Source organism: Mauremys reevesii, linkage group 10 (assembly GCF_016161935.1).
Source record: "Mauremys reevesii isolate NIE-2019 linkage group 10, ASM1616193v1, whole genome shotgun sequence".
In the NCBI taxonomy this organism is placed as follows: Eukaryota; Metazoa; Chordata; order Testudines; family Geoemydidae; genus Mauremys; species Mauremys reevesii.
This window is the reverse complement of record NC_052632.1, coordinates 69,067,121-69,081,857: the sequence shown is the minus strand read 5'-3', so window position 1 is coordinate 69,081,857 and position 14,737 is coordinate 69,067,121. Positions and strand designations below refer to the sequence as shown.

The 14,737-nt window shown below is 47.5% G+C and overlaps 1 protein-coding gene across 1 annotated transcript; it reads right to left on the bottom strand.

Moving 5' to 3' along the window:
- Positions 1-1,183: 1,183 nt before the first annotated feature.
- On the bottom strand, positions 1,184-8,178 carry LOC120374112 (acyl-coenzyme A synthetase ACSM3, mitochondrial-like). Its single transcript, XM_039493377.1, has 9 exons — positions 8,077-8,178; positions 6,638-6,717; positions 5,614-5,737; positions 5,011-5,091; positions 4,871-4,935; positions 3,767-3,889; positions 3,217-3,316; positions 2,056-2,175; positions 1,184-1,264 (listed from the first exon to the last, which is right to left on the bottom strand). Exons 1-9 carry the CDS (start codon positions 8,176-8,178, stop codon positions 1,184-1,186), a joined length of 876 nt encoding a protein of 291 aa, XP_039349311.1.
- Between the last annotated feature and the right edge of the window lie 6,559 nt (positions 8,179-14,737).

Sequence of the window (14,737 nt, the reverse complement as noted above, 5' to 3'; positions counted from 1 at the left end):
CTGTGTGCATGTGTGCACATATTGTGGGGTACAAGGGGCTGGCTCCTAGAATATCCCTGGAATTGAGAGAGAGTGACCCTTCCTGCCTGCAGCACCAAAGATAAAAGCTGAGGGGGAGACCGGTGGAGTTTGTTGTGGTAATGGAGACTGGAAGGAGAGGAGCCAGTTTGAAGGGGAAGATGGGGAGATTGATTTTGGCAGGTAGAGGGTATATCTACATACCAGCTGGAAGGGTGCTTCCCTGCACTCGTAGAGAGACATCTGCTAGCTCTGACTGAGTTAGTGCACTAAAAATAGCACTGGCCACAGTGTCAAGGGCGGTGGTTTGAGCTAGCCTCCCTCAAGTACAATCCTGCCTGACTCTGTGGGTGCATACTAGGGCAGCTAGCCTGAGCTGCCGCCTATGCTGCCACTGCCATGCTGCTATTTTTAGCATTCTAGCTCGAGCAGAGCTAGTGTATGTCTTGTCTACATGTGATTGCACAGAGGAGGAAAGGAGGAGTATTGAGAGGTAGGTTTGGGAGTCATCAACCATGAGTGCAGATGATGACACCCAGTGATAAAGTGTCAGAGAAAAAGAGAAGAGAACTGAGTGGAGAGATTTGCAAGATGCCCAAAAGGGGGAAGGAGGTGGAACCATTGAAAATGCTGAAGGAGGCTTTGCATCAGTAAGGAGAGAGAGAGAGAAAGAGAAGCTAGAATTGAGGAGGGAGTGATAAGTTGTGTTGAAAGTGGCAGACAGATCAAGGAGGACTCCTGCCACTTAGCCAGGAGAAGGTGAGCTTGGTTAAAGATGGTCTGGGACTACACAAGCCTTAGAATCTAGATTCCAGGGGATTCAGCTGGGAGTAGAGAAGGGAGTTTGAGGCATTCAAGGCACCCGGAGAAAAAGGGAAAGGAAGAAGATTGGGTAGTTGAGAGGAATGATTAGTTTGACTGAATGGCTGTAACATATGTATCTGAAATGCTATCGGAGCAAGATAACTGAACAGTATTTTAAAATCTTTGTGACACACTGATGTACATTTAAAAAATAAACCATCACCAAAAACAGGGTGCAAAGTAAATATAGTATTTATTGAACAAGGTAACACAGTTTGGGGCACAGTTTTGAGAACTGTTACAACTTGCATGGCATCATTGGAGTGAAAGAAGCTATGTTAAACTCCCAACAATGTTACATTCACCCCCATTCTTTGTTCCTTAACTCATTCCTCTTGATTTTCCCGGTGATTGTCTTGGGTAGCTGTTGGACAAATTCCATCTAATAAAAAACACAAAACAACTTAGTATGCTTCCAGTGATGTTTTGGGATTTTTTTTTTTGCAATGGTGGCTCTGACCCCATGTGGAAGAATGGGAGGACTCACATGAGTCAGGGCTACTTGCCTGACAGTTTCCAGAATCAGGCACTAACTAAGACTATGTCTACACTACAGCTTGTCGGCATAACTTATGTCACTCAGAGGTGTGAATAAACCACCTCCTGAGTGACATAAGTTAAACCAACATAAGCGCTCGTGTGCACAGCGTTATGTTGGCAGGAGAGCTCCTCCCACCGACATAGCTTCTGCCATTCAAGGAGGTGTTTTTATTATGCCGATGGGAGAACTCTTTCCTGTCAGCATAGAGTGTAATCGCTTAATGTGCTACAGCGGAACAGCTGCCTGCATAGGTACAGCTGCACCACTGCAGTTCTGTACGTGTAGACGTGCCCTAACGGACTGCACATACAATTTCCCAAGATGCTCTGGGTTTTGTAAGAAACCTAAGATGGATACTTCCGGGGCTGTCTCTAATATGTTTACTCCAAAGCCAAAGGAACAAATCGTTCATCAGTTTTCAATGAGGCAAATTAAAAACGTATGAAAGAGAAAAATAAATGAGATTTAGGAAAGTTTCCCTGAACCAAAGGGTCTCTCTAAGTCTTGATCTCTCTCTTTTCGATGAGTGAAGGAATCTTTGTAGTTCGAAGTAAACCCAGAATGGTTCATTCTGGAGAGATTTAAGAAGGAGACGTATCCCATGTTAAAAATCACCGCTTGGGGGTACTTGCCTTTCTGGGATATTTGTATGGAGCGGTGACTTTCTTGACATGCTCCTGCAACTCAAGCGTTAATTTTTCCAGGTCACACGAGGAAAAGGCAGGTGACAAGACCACAAAAGCTTTCACCACCTACAGGGTAAAATCAATAGTACCAAACTGACACCAGCAATTTATAAATATTGTTAGATTTAGTTCCCAGTTAGCAATATCGTTCCCAGAGTACGAGATGGTTAAGAGATGTGTGAAGACAGCCGTCTGTCTCTAAAACTGAGCGCCAGCCTGTGAGTAGGCAGGTAAGTGAGAGAAGGGGTGCAAGGACTGTCCCCTCTGCCTTTCACAGCAGTGCAGGGCTCACGTGCAATTGTAGTTCTCACGATCAAAATGGTTGCTCCTGGCTCATGCTCCCACCGTCTCCAAAGCTGGCCACGCTGGTTAGGAAGCATGGCCATGGCCTCGCTTCCCCCATCACGCACACTAAGCAGCAGGGCTGGTCGGACTTAGGAAGGAGCACATGATGGAAGGGGGATTGCAGTGACTGTGCTCTGTGGGAGCTTCAGGAAGCTTTGATTTCTCTGAAGCACTGAGCATGCACTGGTCACACAACTCAGACTCAGGCAGTACAGTTCCACTCCACAATGGCAGGACTGTGCTTTCAAGGCACTTTTGCGCCTAGTCTGCACACAGTTTTTGTCCTGGTATAACTATGCTGATGTGGGGTGTGATTTTTTTTTCAATGTAACCACTACTATGGATACAATTATACCAGTATAAAGTTGCCCTGTACCAGTATAACTTATTCCCCTTTCAGGATGGGAATAGCTGTACCGCTATCAGCACATTTCTACCAATAACTGCATGCACACAAAGGGTGCTGTACTGCTCTAACTATACCGGTATTGTAAAAAGTGTTACAACTTGTGTGTGTTGACAAGCCCTTAATAGCAGGAAGGTCTATTGATGGGAAAGTGTCTGTCACCATAATTATCTCTTGGCAGAGACTGTGGAGGTGAATAAATAGAGCAAAGGGATGTACATAGGTTTCTGTTTATCACCCTGGTAAAGGACCATTCACACTGACGTGATGCTGTGCAACAGCTGCACTTTGTACAGTGAATCACAAACTGTTTTGCCTCTATGAAATATTTTCCTCATCACTCTCAACCTCATTACCTCGCCTCTGAGGGGATCTGGGCTGCTGACAGCAGCGGATTCTACTACATCCGGGTGCTTTATGAAGGCATTCTCTACTTCAGATGGTCCAATACGATACCTAGGAGAGGAAAAGGAGGTATGTAATTATACTGATCTGCTGTGAATATGGTCTTTTAACCAGTACTGGGGTACGAAAGAACTGATTATTGCCTAAGGACCCAGCCAAAATCAGACCCATGTTGTGCTAGGTGTGCTGCAAAAAACTCCCTCCTCCAACAGACAAAGGGTGTCAGGAGAAACAGAGACAGCAACTGACTTGACCAAGGTTACACAGCAGGGCAGTGGCAGAGCCAAGGATAGACTCCTGCTCTCCTGAGTCCTCGTCTAACGCACTAGTCATTGAACCATGCTGCCAGAATAAGACTATGTCTGATTCATTTGAATTCTTGTAAGTCCCCTTGTAAGTTACTTCTTGCAAAAAACTCATCACCAGTTTCTCTCTTATAAATCTTATGCTATATTATGCTAGAACTATACAAATCTTGAAAAACCAGTAAAACAAACTAACCCTGAAGAATTGATGACATCATCAGATCTTCCAAGAAACCAGAAATATCCTTCTTCATCCATAGTCCCTCTGTCTCCCGTGACAAAATAATTTCCATGTTCTGATGAAGCGGTTTTCTCAGGAAAAAGAACAGGAGTACTTGTGGCACCTTAAAGACTAACAAATTTATTTTAGCATGAGCTTTCGTGAGCTACAGCTCACGTCTTCGGTTATCCTGATAACATTTCACAAATGACAATTAAAATCTTTAGTGTAGTATAATCATAAATTCTCCTGTTTTACACACAAATGTAAAGTGATCCAACCTGTATAGCATATTAATGTATAGCAATGAAAGAGAAATAAATAACAATCCTTTGTCTTTAAATAGCACCTTTGGTAATAGAATCTCAAAGAGTTGTACAAAGGTGGGTATTGTAAACTCCACCTCATTGACGGGGAAAGGTTCAGACAGAGGTTCCGAATTAGATATAGTCCGTAGTGGAGGAGGAGACGCAGGGGGCATTCTGCTTCAAAATTCCTCCTTGAATTCTTCAGGACACATAGGGAGGCATGCTCTACTACACCCTTTATTTACACATTTTTATTTATCTATGTCACACAGCAAGGTGGTGGCACAGTCAGGAAAGGAAGTCCAGGTTTCAAGATGTCCTCATCACCTGCTCAAAACTTTAGATTTATATCCACATGGAGGTGCATTATAGATGCACAAATAATGCACACTACACATATAATACTCAGTGCAGTCAGGGTCATTGGTGAGGATGTGCTAGATGGAACTTCAGCTTGACTTTCAGAGCCCAGTTTTAAAAGGTGCTGAACCAAAACTCTGGATCCAAACACCTCCAAATGTTGAGATGATTGAAATCTGGATCTAGATTCTTTTAACCTGGTCCCATCTCTACTTTGAAGAGAGTTCCTTCAGATTCTCCTTAGTTGGGAGGACTGTTAGTCCAGTGCATGACCTTGAGATTGGTGAATAGGCATAAAATCTGATGAAAATCTGGGTCTTTGTATCTAGTACGGAATTATAGGGGTTTCCTAGGGTGGTAAAACAAGTTCCTTACTACGTACTTAGAGAAAAGATCAAGTGGCCTTTTAGGTTTGATTCTGATGGCAATTTCCCCTTCTTGTCCAGGAGGCAGAACACTGGCATTCTCATCTATGATCTAGAAGAAGAAAAACCTACTTCAGTAAAGCAAATAACTTAAACTGATATAAGACAGGAAGTTGTATTAACAAACCTGAACATCATAAAGGGGAACTGCCTTTCCCATTGATCCTGGTTTAATCTTCATCCCTTTGAAAACGGAACAAACTATTCCCTGTGAAAAGAGAATTTTATTTCTGCAGAAATATTACATATATTCAGTCAGGTTCTACAGCCATTAATTTTCCACTTCCAGTTCCAAACTGCTATGAATTAAGGGTTACAAAACCCCTGGGGGCTAGGCAGGTATTTTAAAGATTGGGACGGTGGAGTAACTTGCATGAGGTCACACAGCAAGTCTGTGAAACAACCTGTAAAAGAATCCAGTTATCTTGACCCCCAGTCCTATATCTTAGCAACAACATCCTCCTTCTTCCCTATCACTTCACTCAGGATTTTCTCAGAAATCTTTATGGAAAGATGAAAGCACAAAAACTCCACCTTTTCCCTGAGCTCTACAAGAAAGCCATGTTTTCAAATCACCGTAAATATATAAGTTACTGTATTTTAATGGACTCTTCCTTGGCATTTCAAGTAAGTAACAAATGGTTTCCCTTTGGCTTTTTTTAACCATACAACTCAAAAAAGCAAACGAAATTAAAACTAACTAACACATTATTAACCCATTTGAACGTACTGTTTCTGTTTGTCCATATACTTCACAGATAGTCAGGCCAGTCGTTCTTTTCCACTGCTCCATCACTTCTGGGTTGAGTGGCTCCCCTCCACTTACACAGTGCTGCAGACTCATGAACTTGTAACTTAATAAGGATTTTAAAAATCATGAGAGTCACTGAAAGGCCATTGAGGGCAAAGGGGCCTGTTGCTGGATTCCAGTGGCTATTGGTGATAAGCACAGCAGCTAAAGGGCTTGCAAATGGCAACAAACAGTAATGGAAAGCTCTTGGTTGAAAGAGCTAAATTCACTCGAGTACAGAAATCAGAGGAAGAGATTTCAGCTACTTTAGCTCCTGATTCTGCAAGGACACATGCCTGTGCTAAACTCTGACCAGTAGTCCCACTGAAATCAGCTCACATTCCTACTCAGTTACAGTCACATGAATGGGCCATTATGAAAAACACATCGCTAAGGTATGAAAATCAAAATCCTTGGGTAACTGAAATTTATGGTAGAGAATTTTGCTAGTATTTAGCAGTTTCCTACAAAAGATTATTCGTGAGTCCTGCCACCGCATGTGCAGAAGGACCATCTTTGAAGAGTTGTATTCCCAGCACTGAAGTCATGGCACTAACTAGTGTTTCTGACCCTGTTGCTAGCACTGTGTAAAACTTGACACACCAGCTCAGTCTACTTAAGTTTTCAGAAGGTCACCCATCACCGTGGAATCTGAGCACCTCTAAATGGGTTCGTGAGAACATTGTTTCTGGGTTTGATGCACTTGGCTTCACCCCCTTTGAGCTTTGCTAAGAATGTCAGCTTTGACCCCAACATTTTGGAGAGGAACAGTGGAAAATCCTGTGTATCCTTTATCTTTCATAATGAAACTATGAAATACCCACGCATTTCTCATAAGTATCTTTTCAGAAGATGCTGGTTATACTGATGAAACTCAATATATTGTGCCAAGCACCTAGAACTGTGATTTCATTAAAATGTATCCAGGTGATATTGTTAGTAAGTCTTCTCTTTCCTGAAGTACCTGGTAAGATCATGCTGCACCAGCATGCGGAACAAAGTCGGAGCACCAAAGATAGTGGTGATGGGAAATCGGGAGAGAGTCTAGTGAAATAAAACAGCAAGATGTACAAAGTTTATATGTGAACTGCGGCAAAGATTACATTAGCTAAGGGAGTACGGGAGAGTGTGTGGGGGAGAAAGTTCCCCCTTCTCTGCTAAAAACAGTTCCCGAGTTCCTGACTGTTTGCTGCCCAGCCCTGACCCAGGGCCTGGGCCTATTATTGAACTGTTTGCTCAGCCCCTGCCTGAGGGCCTGAGCTGGTGACTGTTTGCCGCCCAGCCAGGCTAATTCCCCTGATTCACTGGACCTAAGTAGTGAAGTGGCCCGGTTCCCAGCCACACCGGGAGGGTTGGAGGGGGAGCCCCGGCCAAACCCGTACACGTGGTGGAGAATGTGGTCATGATCCCCGATCCTTGTGAGAAGGGATCTGCGGTGGAGTGGGCCCGAGCGACCACGCATATGGACAAGCTTATAAAGTTCTTAGCCGAAAGCCAACAGCAGCAGCAGGCCGCCCAGCTCCACCAGCAGCAGCAACAGGCAGCCGCCCAGCTCCAGCAGCAGCAGCAGCAGCAGCAGCAGCAGCTGGTCCAGCAGCTTGGGACCCAACAGCAACAGCTGATTTTGGAGCTGGGACACCAGATCCGGGACCACCAGCAGCAATGCCTACAGCAGTTGGCAACCTTGCTGCTCCGTCCTACGGAGCCCCAGCCTGCGGGTGCCACTGGACCACCCAGCCTAGCACCTCCCATCCCATTGACCAAGATGGGCCCCAATGATGACCCAGAAGCCTCTCTTGTGCCTTTCGAAATGGTGGTGTTAGTCGCAGGCTAGGCCCACGACCAATGGGCTACTATCTTGGCCCCGTACCTGACCGAGACCGCCCAATCCGTATATCGGGGCCTGCCCACGGATGCGCCATGGGACTACACCTGGGTAAAGGCGGCCATCTTAGATGCTTTGGACGTTAGTCCAGAGACCTTTCGACAGCGGTTCCGGAGCCTGGTCTACCCTACGAGGGCCCGACCTCGGATGGTAGCGCAAGACTTGAGGGAAGCCTGCAACCGGTGGCTATAGCCCGAAGGGTGAATCCCGGATGAGCTCGTTGAACAAATTATTCTGGAGCAATTCGTCCATATACTCCCATCGCGAGGGAGGGTCTTGGTCCTCTGCCATTGGCCTACAACGTTAACTGCTGCTGTCACCCTGATGGAGGATTTCCTCGCCGCCGAAGCACCGGTGGGACCAATCATTTGAGCTGCCCCGCCAGGACCGGAGCACCCTAACACAGAGAAAAGGGGGGCCACCCGGACTGAGCCATGAAATCCATCATGGGGCTCAGAGCCCCGACCCTGACCTGTCGCGGTCCCGCTTCGACAAGGCCTGGCACCTCAGCCCAATACCTGAGGGACCAACCAAAGCCCTCCTAGGGCCAGGCAGGAACACTGTCCTGGCCTGGGCACTCGGACCTCGGCCCCTGTTTTTCCTGCAGGAAATATGGCCATTTACAGTGAGACTGCACTGAGATGGATTGCAGCTTCGGCCAGCTCTGCTCGGAAGAAGCCAGCACCCAACGCCCACAGGCTTCCAAGATTACGGAGCCAGTGGTTGTCAGGGATTGCCCAACCTTGGCCCTAATTGACTCAGGCTGCGGCCTGACCTTGGTTCGTCAAAGCCTGGGCCTCCAGGCAGACCCACGCCTGGGGACAATCCATCTCCGGTGCATTCATGGCAACGTACGACCCTACCCCAGTGTCCAAGTCCGGCTGACCGTGGATGGGGTCAGGCGATCGATGGTGGTTGGCCTGGCTCCTAGGCTTGCCTACCCGGTGATCCTGGGACAGGACTGGCCTGACTTCCTGGAAGTCCTCCGCTTACAGGCCGATGAGTGTGCCGCAGGTATCCCAGTACTGGAAGGGGGGGGGGGGCCCTGAGAAGCACGCGGGGGGGGGGGCACCAGACCCCAGTCGACTGGAAGAAGAACCCATGGACCCCCCTTCCAGGGGCTGCTGCTGAGCCCCTGCTTCACACTGACTTTTGTCATGACCAGAGGGCAGATCCCACCCTCAGTCACGCTTACGAGCGACTAGCCACGGTCGATGGGGCCGTAATTGACTTGCACCGGACGAAGCAGTGACCTCATTTTGAACTGCGGCAGGATCAACTATCCCAGCTGCCGGGCACTTGGGCCACAAGAAGACTCTAACCCAGATACTGAAACGCTTCTTTTGGCCCAGCGTGCATCAGGAAGTAAGGGACTATTGTAACTCCTGTCCAGAGTGCCAGCTAGCTGCACCCCTGTGGACACCTAAGGCCCCATTGGTCCCCATGCCCATTGTTGAAATGCCCTAAGAATGTGTGGCCATGGACCTGGTGGGGCCCCTCCCAAAAAGCACTGCGGGGTTTCAGTATGTGTTGGTCCTGGTAGATTATGCTACCCGTTTCCCAGAGGCAGTGCCACTGCGGAGCATTACCGCCTGAACCATTGCAGGCGAGCTCATGAAGGTCTTTGCCCACTTAAAGGAGGGGAAAGTGATCAGGAACAGTCAGCATGGATTCACCAAGGGCAAGTCATGCCTGACTAACCTAATTGCCTTCTATGATGAGATAACCGGCTCTGTGGATGAGAGGAAAGCAGTGGATGTGCTATTTCTGGACTTTAGCAAAGCTTTTGATACAGTCTCCCACAGTATTCTTGCTAGCAAGTTAAAGAAGTATGGGCTGGATGAATGGACGGTAAGGTGGATAGAAAACTTGCTAGATGGTCAGGCTCAACGGGTAGTGATCAATGGTTCCATGTCTAGTTGGCAGCCGGTATCAAGTGGAGTGCCCCAAAGGTCGGTGCTGGGGCCGGTTTTGTTCAATATCTTCATTAACGATCTGGAGGATGGTGTGGACTGCACCCTTAGCAAGTTTGCAGATGACACTAAACTGGGAGGAGTGGTTGATACACTGGAGGGTAGGGATAGGATACAGAGGGACCTAGACAAATTAGAGGATTGTGCCAAAAGAAATCTGATGAGGTTCAATAAGGACAAAGTGCAGAGTCCTGCACTTAGGACGGAAGAATCCCATGCACTGCTACAGACTAGGGACCGAATGGCTGGGCAGCAGTTCTGCAGAAAAGGACCTAGGGGTTACGGTGGACGAAAAGCTGAATATGAGTCAACAGTGTGCCCTTGTTGCCAAGAAGGCTAATGGCATTTTGGGTTGTATAAGTAGGGGCATTTCCAGCAGATCGAGGGATGTGATCATTCCCCTCTATTCAGCACTGGTGAGACCTCATTTGGAGTACTGTGTCCAGTTTTGGGCCCCACACTACAAGAAGGATGTGGATAAATTGGAGAGAGTCCAGCGGAGGGCAACAAAAATGATTAGGGGGCTGGAGCACATGATTTATGAGGAGAGGCTGAGGGAACTGAGATTGTTTAGCCTGCAGAAGAGAAGAATGAGGGGGGATTTGATAGCTGCTTTCAACTACCTGAAAGGGGGTTCCAAAGAGGATGGATCTAGACTGTTCTCAGTGGTAGAAGATGACAGAACAAGGAGTAATGGTCTCAAGTTGCAGAGGGGGAGGTTTAGGTTGGACATTAGGAAAAACTTTTTCACTAGTAGGGTGGTGAAGCACTGGAATGGGTTACCTAGGGAGGTGGTGGAATCTCCTTCCTTAGAGGTTTTTAAGGTCAGGCTTGACAAAGCCCTGGCTGGGATGATTTAGTTGGGTTTGGTCCTGCTTTGAGCAGGGGGGTTGGACTAGATGACCTCCTGAGGTCCCTTCCAACCCTGAGATTCTATGATTCTATGTACGCCTGCCCCGGGAGATTCTCACTGACCAGGGCACCAACTTTACCTCCTAACTGCTGCGGCAGGTGTGTGGGCTCCTGGGGATCAAGCAGTTGTGCACCTCTAGCTACCATCCACAAAGTGATGGTTTGGTTGAATGGTTTAGCCGTACTCTAAGAGACATGTTGCACAAATTTCCCCCAGAAGAACTGCGCCAATGGGACCAGCTACTCCCGCCGTTGCTTCTGGCAATCCGGGAGGTGCCCCAGTCCTCGACTAAGTTTTCCCCCTTTGAGTTATTGTATGGCCGCCGCTCACGGGGGCTCCTGGACCTGATGCGTGACGCCTGGGAACAAGCTCCATCACCAACCCAGGGCCTCTTGAAGTACATCCTCCAGCTCCAGGAGCGCCTCTCTCAGGCTGGGACACTCGCCCGGGAAAACTTAAGGGCCGCCCAGGAGGCTCAAGCATGAACGTATAACGGAGACACACAGAGCCGCGACTTTAACCCTGGGGACCGGGTCCTGCTTCTCCTGCCCTTGAGCGAGTCAAAGCTACTGGCCCGCTGGCAGGGCCCCTACGAGGTGGTCCGGAAGGTGGGGCCTGTCACCTATGAGGTCAGCCAGCCGGACCGACGTAAGAAAACCCAGTGGTACCATGTCAACCTCCTGAAGCCCTGGCGGGAGCACGAACGCTTAATTACCCCCTACCCAACGGAGCCAGAACTGGCTACTCATGTTGCCCTGACCCAGGACACCAAGGGGCCCCAGCTTGCGGAGACCCTCACAGACAAACAATGCAGGCAAATCTGGTGCCTCCTGCAGGTGTTCCCACGGACCTTCACCGGCCAACTGGGCTACACAACCCTGGTCTACCATACCACTCAGACAGAACCGGAGGTAGTGATCCGAGAAGCAACCAGGCCCGTCCCGCACTGAATGCGGTAGAGCATTGTGGAAGCAGGGAAAGAATTAATAAGGATTTGAAGGGGATCTTAGTGCATGTCAGTCAGTTAGCAAGAGTTAGCCCAGCTGTAACCCTAATGACGTGAGACTTCTAGACGCAAGGATAGTGTGAGGCAGAGGGAAAGAACTGTGTAAAAAGTTATTACGACCTTGTAACTGATAAACCAAATATGCAGACTGGTGTCTTCTAGGAGTGAGAAAAATAAGATAGCAGGATGGCTTATGTATAAACAAAATGCAGTTGTTGCTCATTATCATCTGTATTATTGCTAGTTATTGTTTGTAACAAAGGTATAAATGCTTGCTGTAATTGTTTACCAGTTGAGAGACCTGTCCGGGACTGGGGCGACCCTGTGTCCTAGGACACACTCTCCCTCCATTGTAATTACTGGAGAAATAATAAAGTATTTGATTTTGCTGCACCCAAAGAAAAAGCGAGAACTGAGTTTTTCTCCGACAGCATTGAGGAAGAGGTACAAGCCATGCTAGAGCTGGGCATAATTGAATCCTCACAAAGTGGATGGCGTAGCCTGATCATCCTAGTACCCAAGTCCGATGGGACGCGGTGCTTCTGCATCGACTTCCGACGCGTCAATGCTATTTCTAAATTTGATGCATATCTGATGCCCTCACTACACTTGACCTCAGCAAGGGCTAATGGCAGATCCCCCATGGCCCCGCTGCGAGGGAGAAGACTGCGTTTTCCACCCCAACCAGTCTGTACCAATTCACCCGGATGCACTTCGGCTGGTGGGAGCATTAAGGTATGCAGCCTGCTCCCCGTACTGCCGCCCCAAGCAGCAAAAAAAAAAAAAAAAAAAGAGATAAAGCTGATTGGCGGCATTTCTGCAGGAGCTCAATCATGCTGTTTCATTCTTCGGCGGCAATTCGGCGGTGAATCCTTCGCTTCTTCTCTTCCTCTTCGGCAGCACTTCAGCTGCAGCTCTAAGGATGAGAGAGACTGAGGGACCTGCCACCGAATTGCCGCCGAAGACCCAGACGTGCTGCCCCTTTCTATTGGCCGCCCCAAGCACCTGCTTCCTTCGCTGGTGCCTGGAGCAGGCCCCATGTCCAAGTAACTACAAAAAACTCAAAACCTTTCTTGGATTTAGTGGCTACTACCCCAAATTTGTAAAGAACTATGCTACAATTGTAAAACCTCTAAATAATCTTACCAAAAAATACCAGTCCAACAAAACCAAATCTAAGACCAAAAATCAGAGGAGGCCTCCAAACCCTCCGGTGCAAAGACTCTATGGCCCCTTCAAACCATTTAGGCCACAGTAAAATAAAAAATGTAAAAGGGCTTTTTGAAAAAGCGTTACTCGTCTAACTCATACTCCAGCCCTAATCTTTGCTGACCCAAGCAAACCGGTTATCCTACATACTAATGCCAGTTTAAAGGGCCTAAAAGCAGTACTGTACCAAAAAAGTAAAAGGCAAACGTAAACCCTTTGCCAGCCAAGAACTGTCTTTCGCTATCCCATCCACCAGCTGGAGTTCTTGGCCTTAAAATGGGCCATCACTAAAAAATTTCAAAACTACTTGTATGGTGCTCAGTTCCAGGTGTAAACAAACAACAACCCACTAACTTATGTGTTAAGTGCTAAGCTAAATGCTACAGGGCAAAAATGGATGGCTGCCTTGGCTAGCTATACGTTCAGCATTCAATACCAATCAAAAATACCTCTCTCTGCTGTGGACTATCAGGGCTAATTTTAATTCCATTAGTAGTCTAGTTACAGGCTGCTGAGCTAAATTCACTTTGGGCCAATGGTGCACCAGCACTGAGGCTCCCCTACTACAAGCTGAAATTGCTTAAGAGCTGAAAATCACTGAGTGCTGTGTTAAGTAGTGGGGGAGGGGGACGGACTGAAAATATATTGCTAAGCGGCTGGCAAAGCAGAGCACTTCGTGGGATGGCTGGCTGCAGCAGAACCCCATGGAGAGGAAGGGCAGTTGGCCTTGGACCACATAAGGTGCCCCTTAACGCCCCCCCCCTCCCATTTCCACCCAGGCTGGAAGGTAAAACTCTGCAAATAAACTTTTGAACTCTGGGACTGCACTGACCAAGAACAAAGACTTTGGGGTTGTTGGACTTTTGGGACATTGGGTGATTTTTGGGTTGCTGGACTCAAGAACCAAAGGGAAAGGATATGGCCCAATTTGCTGGGGTGGGTCTTTGCTCATGGTTTGGTCTATGAACCCTAGTTGTGGTGTTTTCCCAGTTTAATACTGATGTCATTTACTTCGTGTTATTAAAAATTTTCTGCTATACCAAAACTCTGTGCTTGTGAGAGGGGAAGTATTGCCTCTTTGAGGCGCCCAGGGGTGTGTGTAAGATTTTCCCAGGTAACTGGGTGGGGGCTCAAGCTGGTCTTGTGCCGCGTTGTTAGAAGGGGACCCCTATGTACTGAACCCAGCCCTTGCTGCTATCAACCCGGCCTGGCAGAAGGGTTACACCATCATTGATTTCTTGTTGCCTCTGAGAATAATATCAAGATGGGACTAGATGGGGGGAAAGTGGAAGGTTATTGTATTCAAAATGATGCTTTTTGTTTTTTATGAGAGGGTTACATTTAACCAAGTTCCATCTTTATCGCTCAGAAAGAAAGTTGAGCCTGACAACCATATTTTGCTTCCAAATACTTGCAGGTGCTACTGTGTATTTCAGAAATGATTCCAAATGGAGTGGACAGCAACCATCATCAATACTTTGAACTTGGGGAGAGGGGAAGAATTTACAGTTTTGAATTAATGAGTCATCCAATTTGAACATTAGGCATGAGTTTGTTACAAACAATAACGTTAAGGAGATGGTGTAGTGTGAAATACTTCATTAGACAAGGACAGTGAGCAAGGAGAATGATCCTGTGTTTTGCTGTAGAATGAATCATGTGCACAGGTCTCTTGACTTCTACCCACTTTTTCAGCTGAGTTGGCTGAAGGTACAAAGAGCAGGAGTTAAAGGGAAAATCACGTGGTGCATCTTCTGTGGCCAGTTTGACAAGGGGTAATAGTGGGGGCAGTTCCATAGTTCAAGCTTGCAAAAAATAAAATTAAAGCTCTTTATATTTAACAGACTGGATTAGAGTCTGGAAAAACAGCAAACTAAATGAATCCTGGCTTCACTGAAGTTGACTGCAAAACTCCCATTGACGTCAGTAGGGGAGGAGGAGAACAGCCAGCTGGTGCCCCCAGAAGACCCACGGGATGGGGAGGGGAGAGGAGAAGAGAAGCCATTGTGCTGTCAGCAGGCATGTTGAGCAGGGCTACTACCCTCTCCAATCCCAAGGTTTCCCTGGGGGATCTAGGA

Coding starts and splice junctions, on each gene's coding strand:
- LOC120374112 (XM_039493377.1), bottom strand. CDS start 8,178: ATGGCCATATTTCCTGCAGGAAAAACAGGGGCCGAGGTCCGAGTGCCC. Junction 4,936..5,010: donor TTCCCCTTTATGATGTTCAG/GTTTGTTAATAC, acceptor TTCTTCTTCTAG/ATCATAGATGAGAATGCCAG. Junction 3,317..3,766: donor GATGTCATCAATTCTTCAGG/GTTAGTTTGTTT, acceptor TTCCTCTCCTAG/GTATCGTATTGGACCATCTG.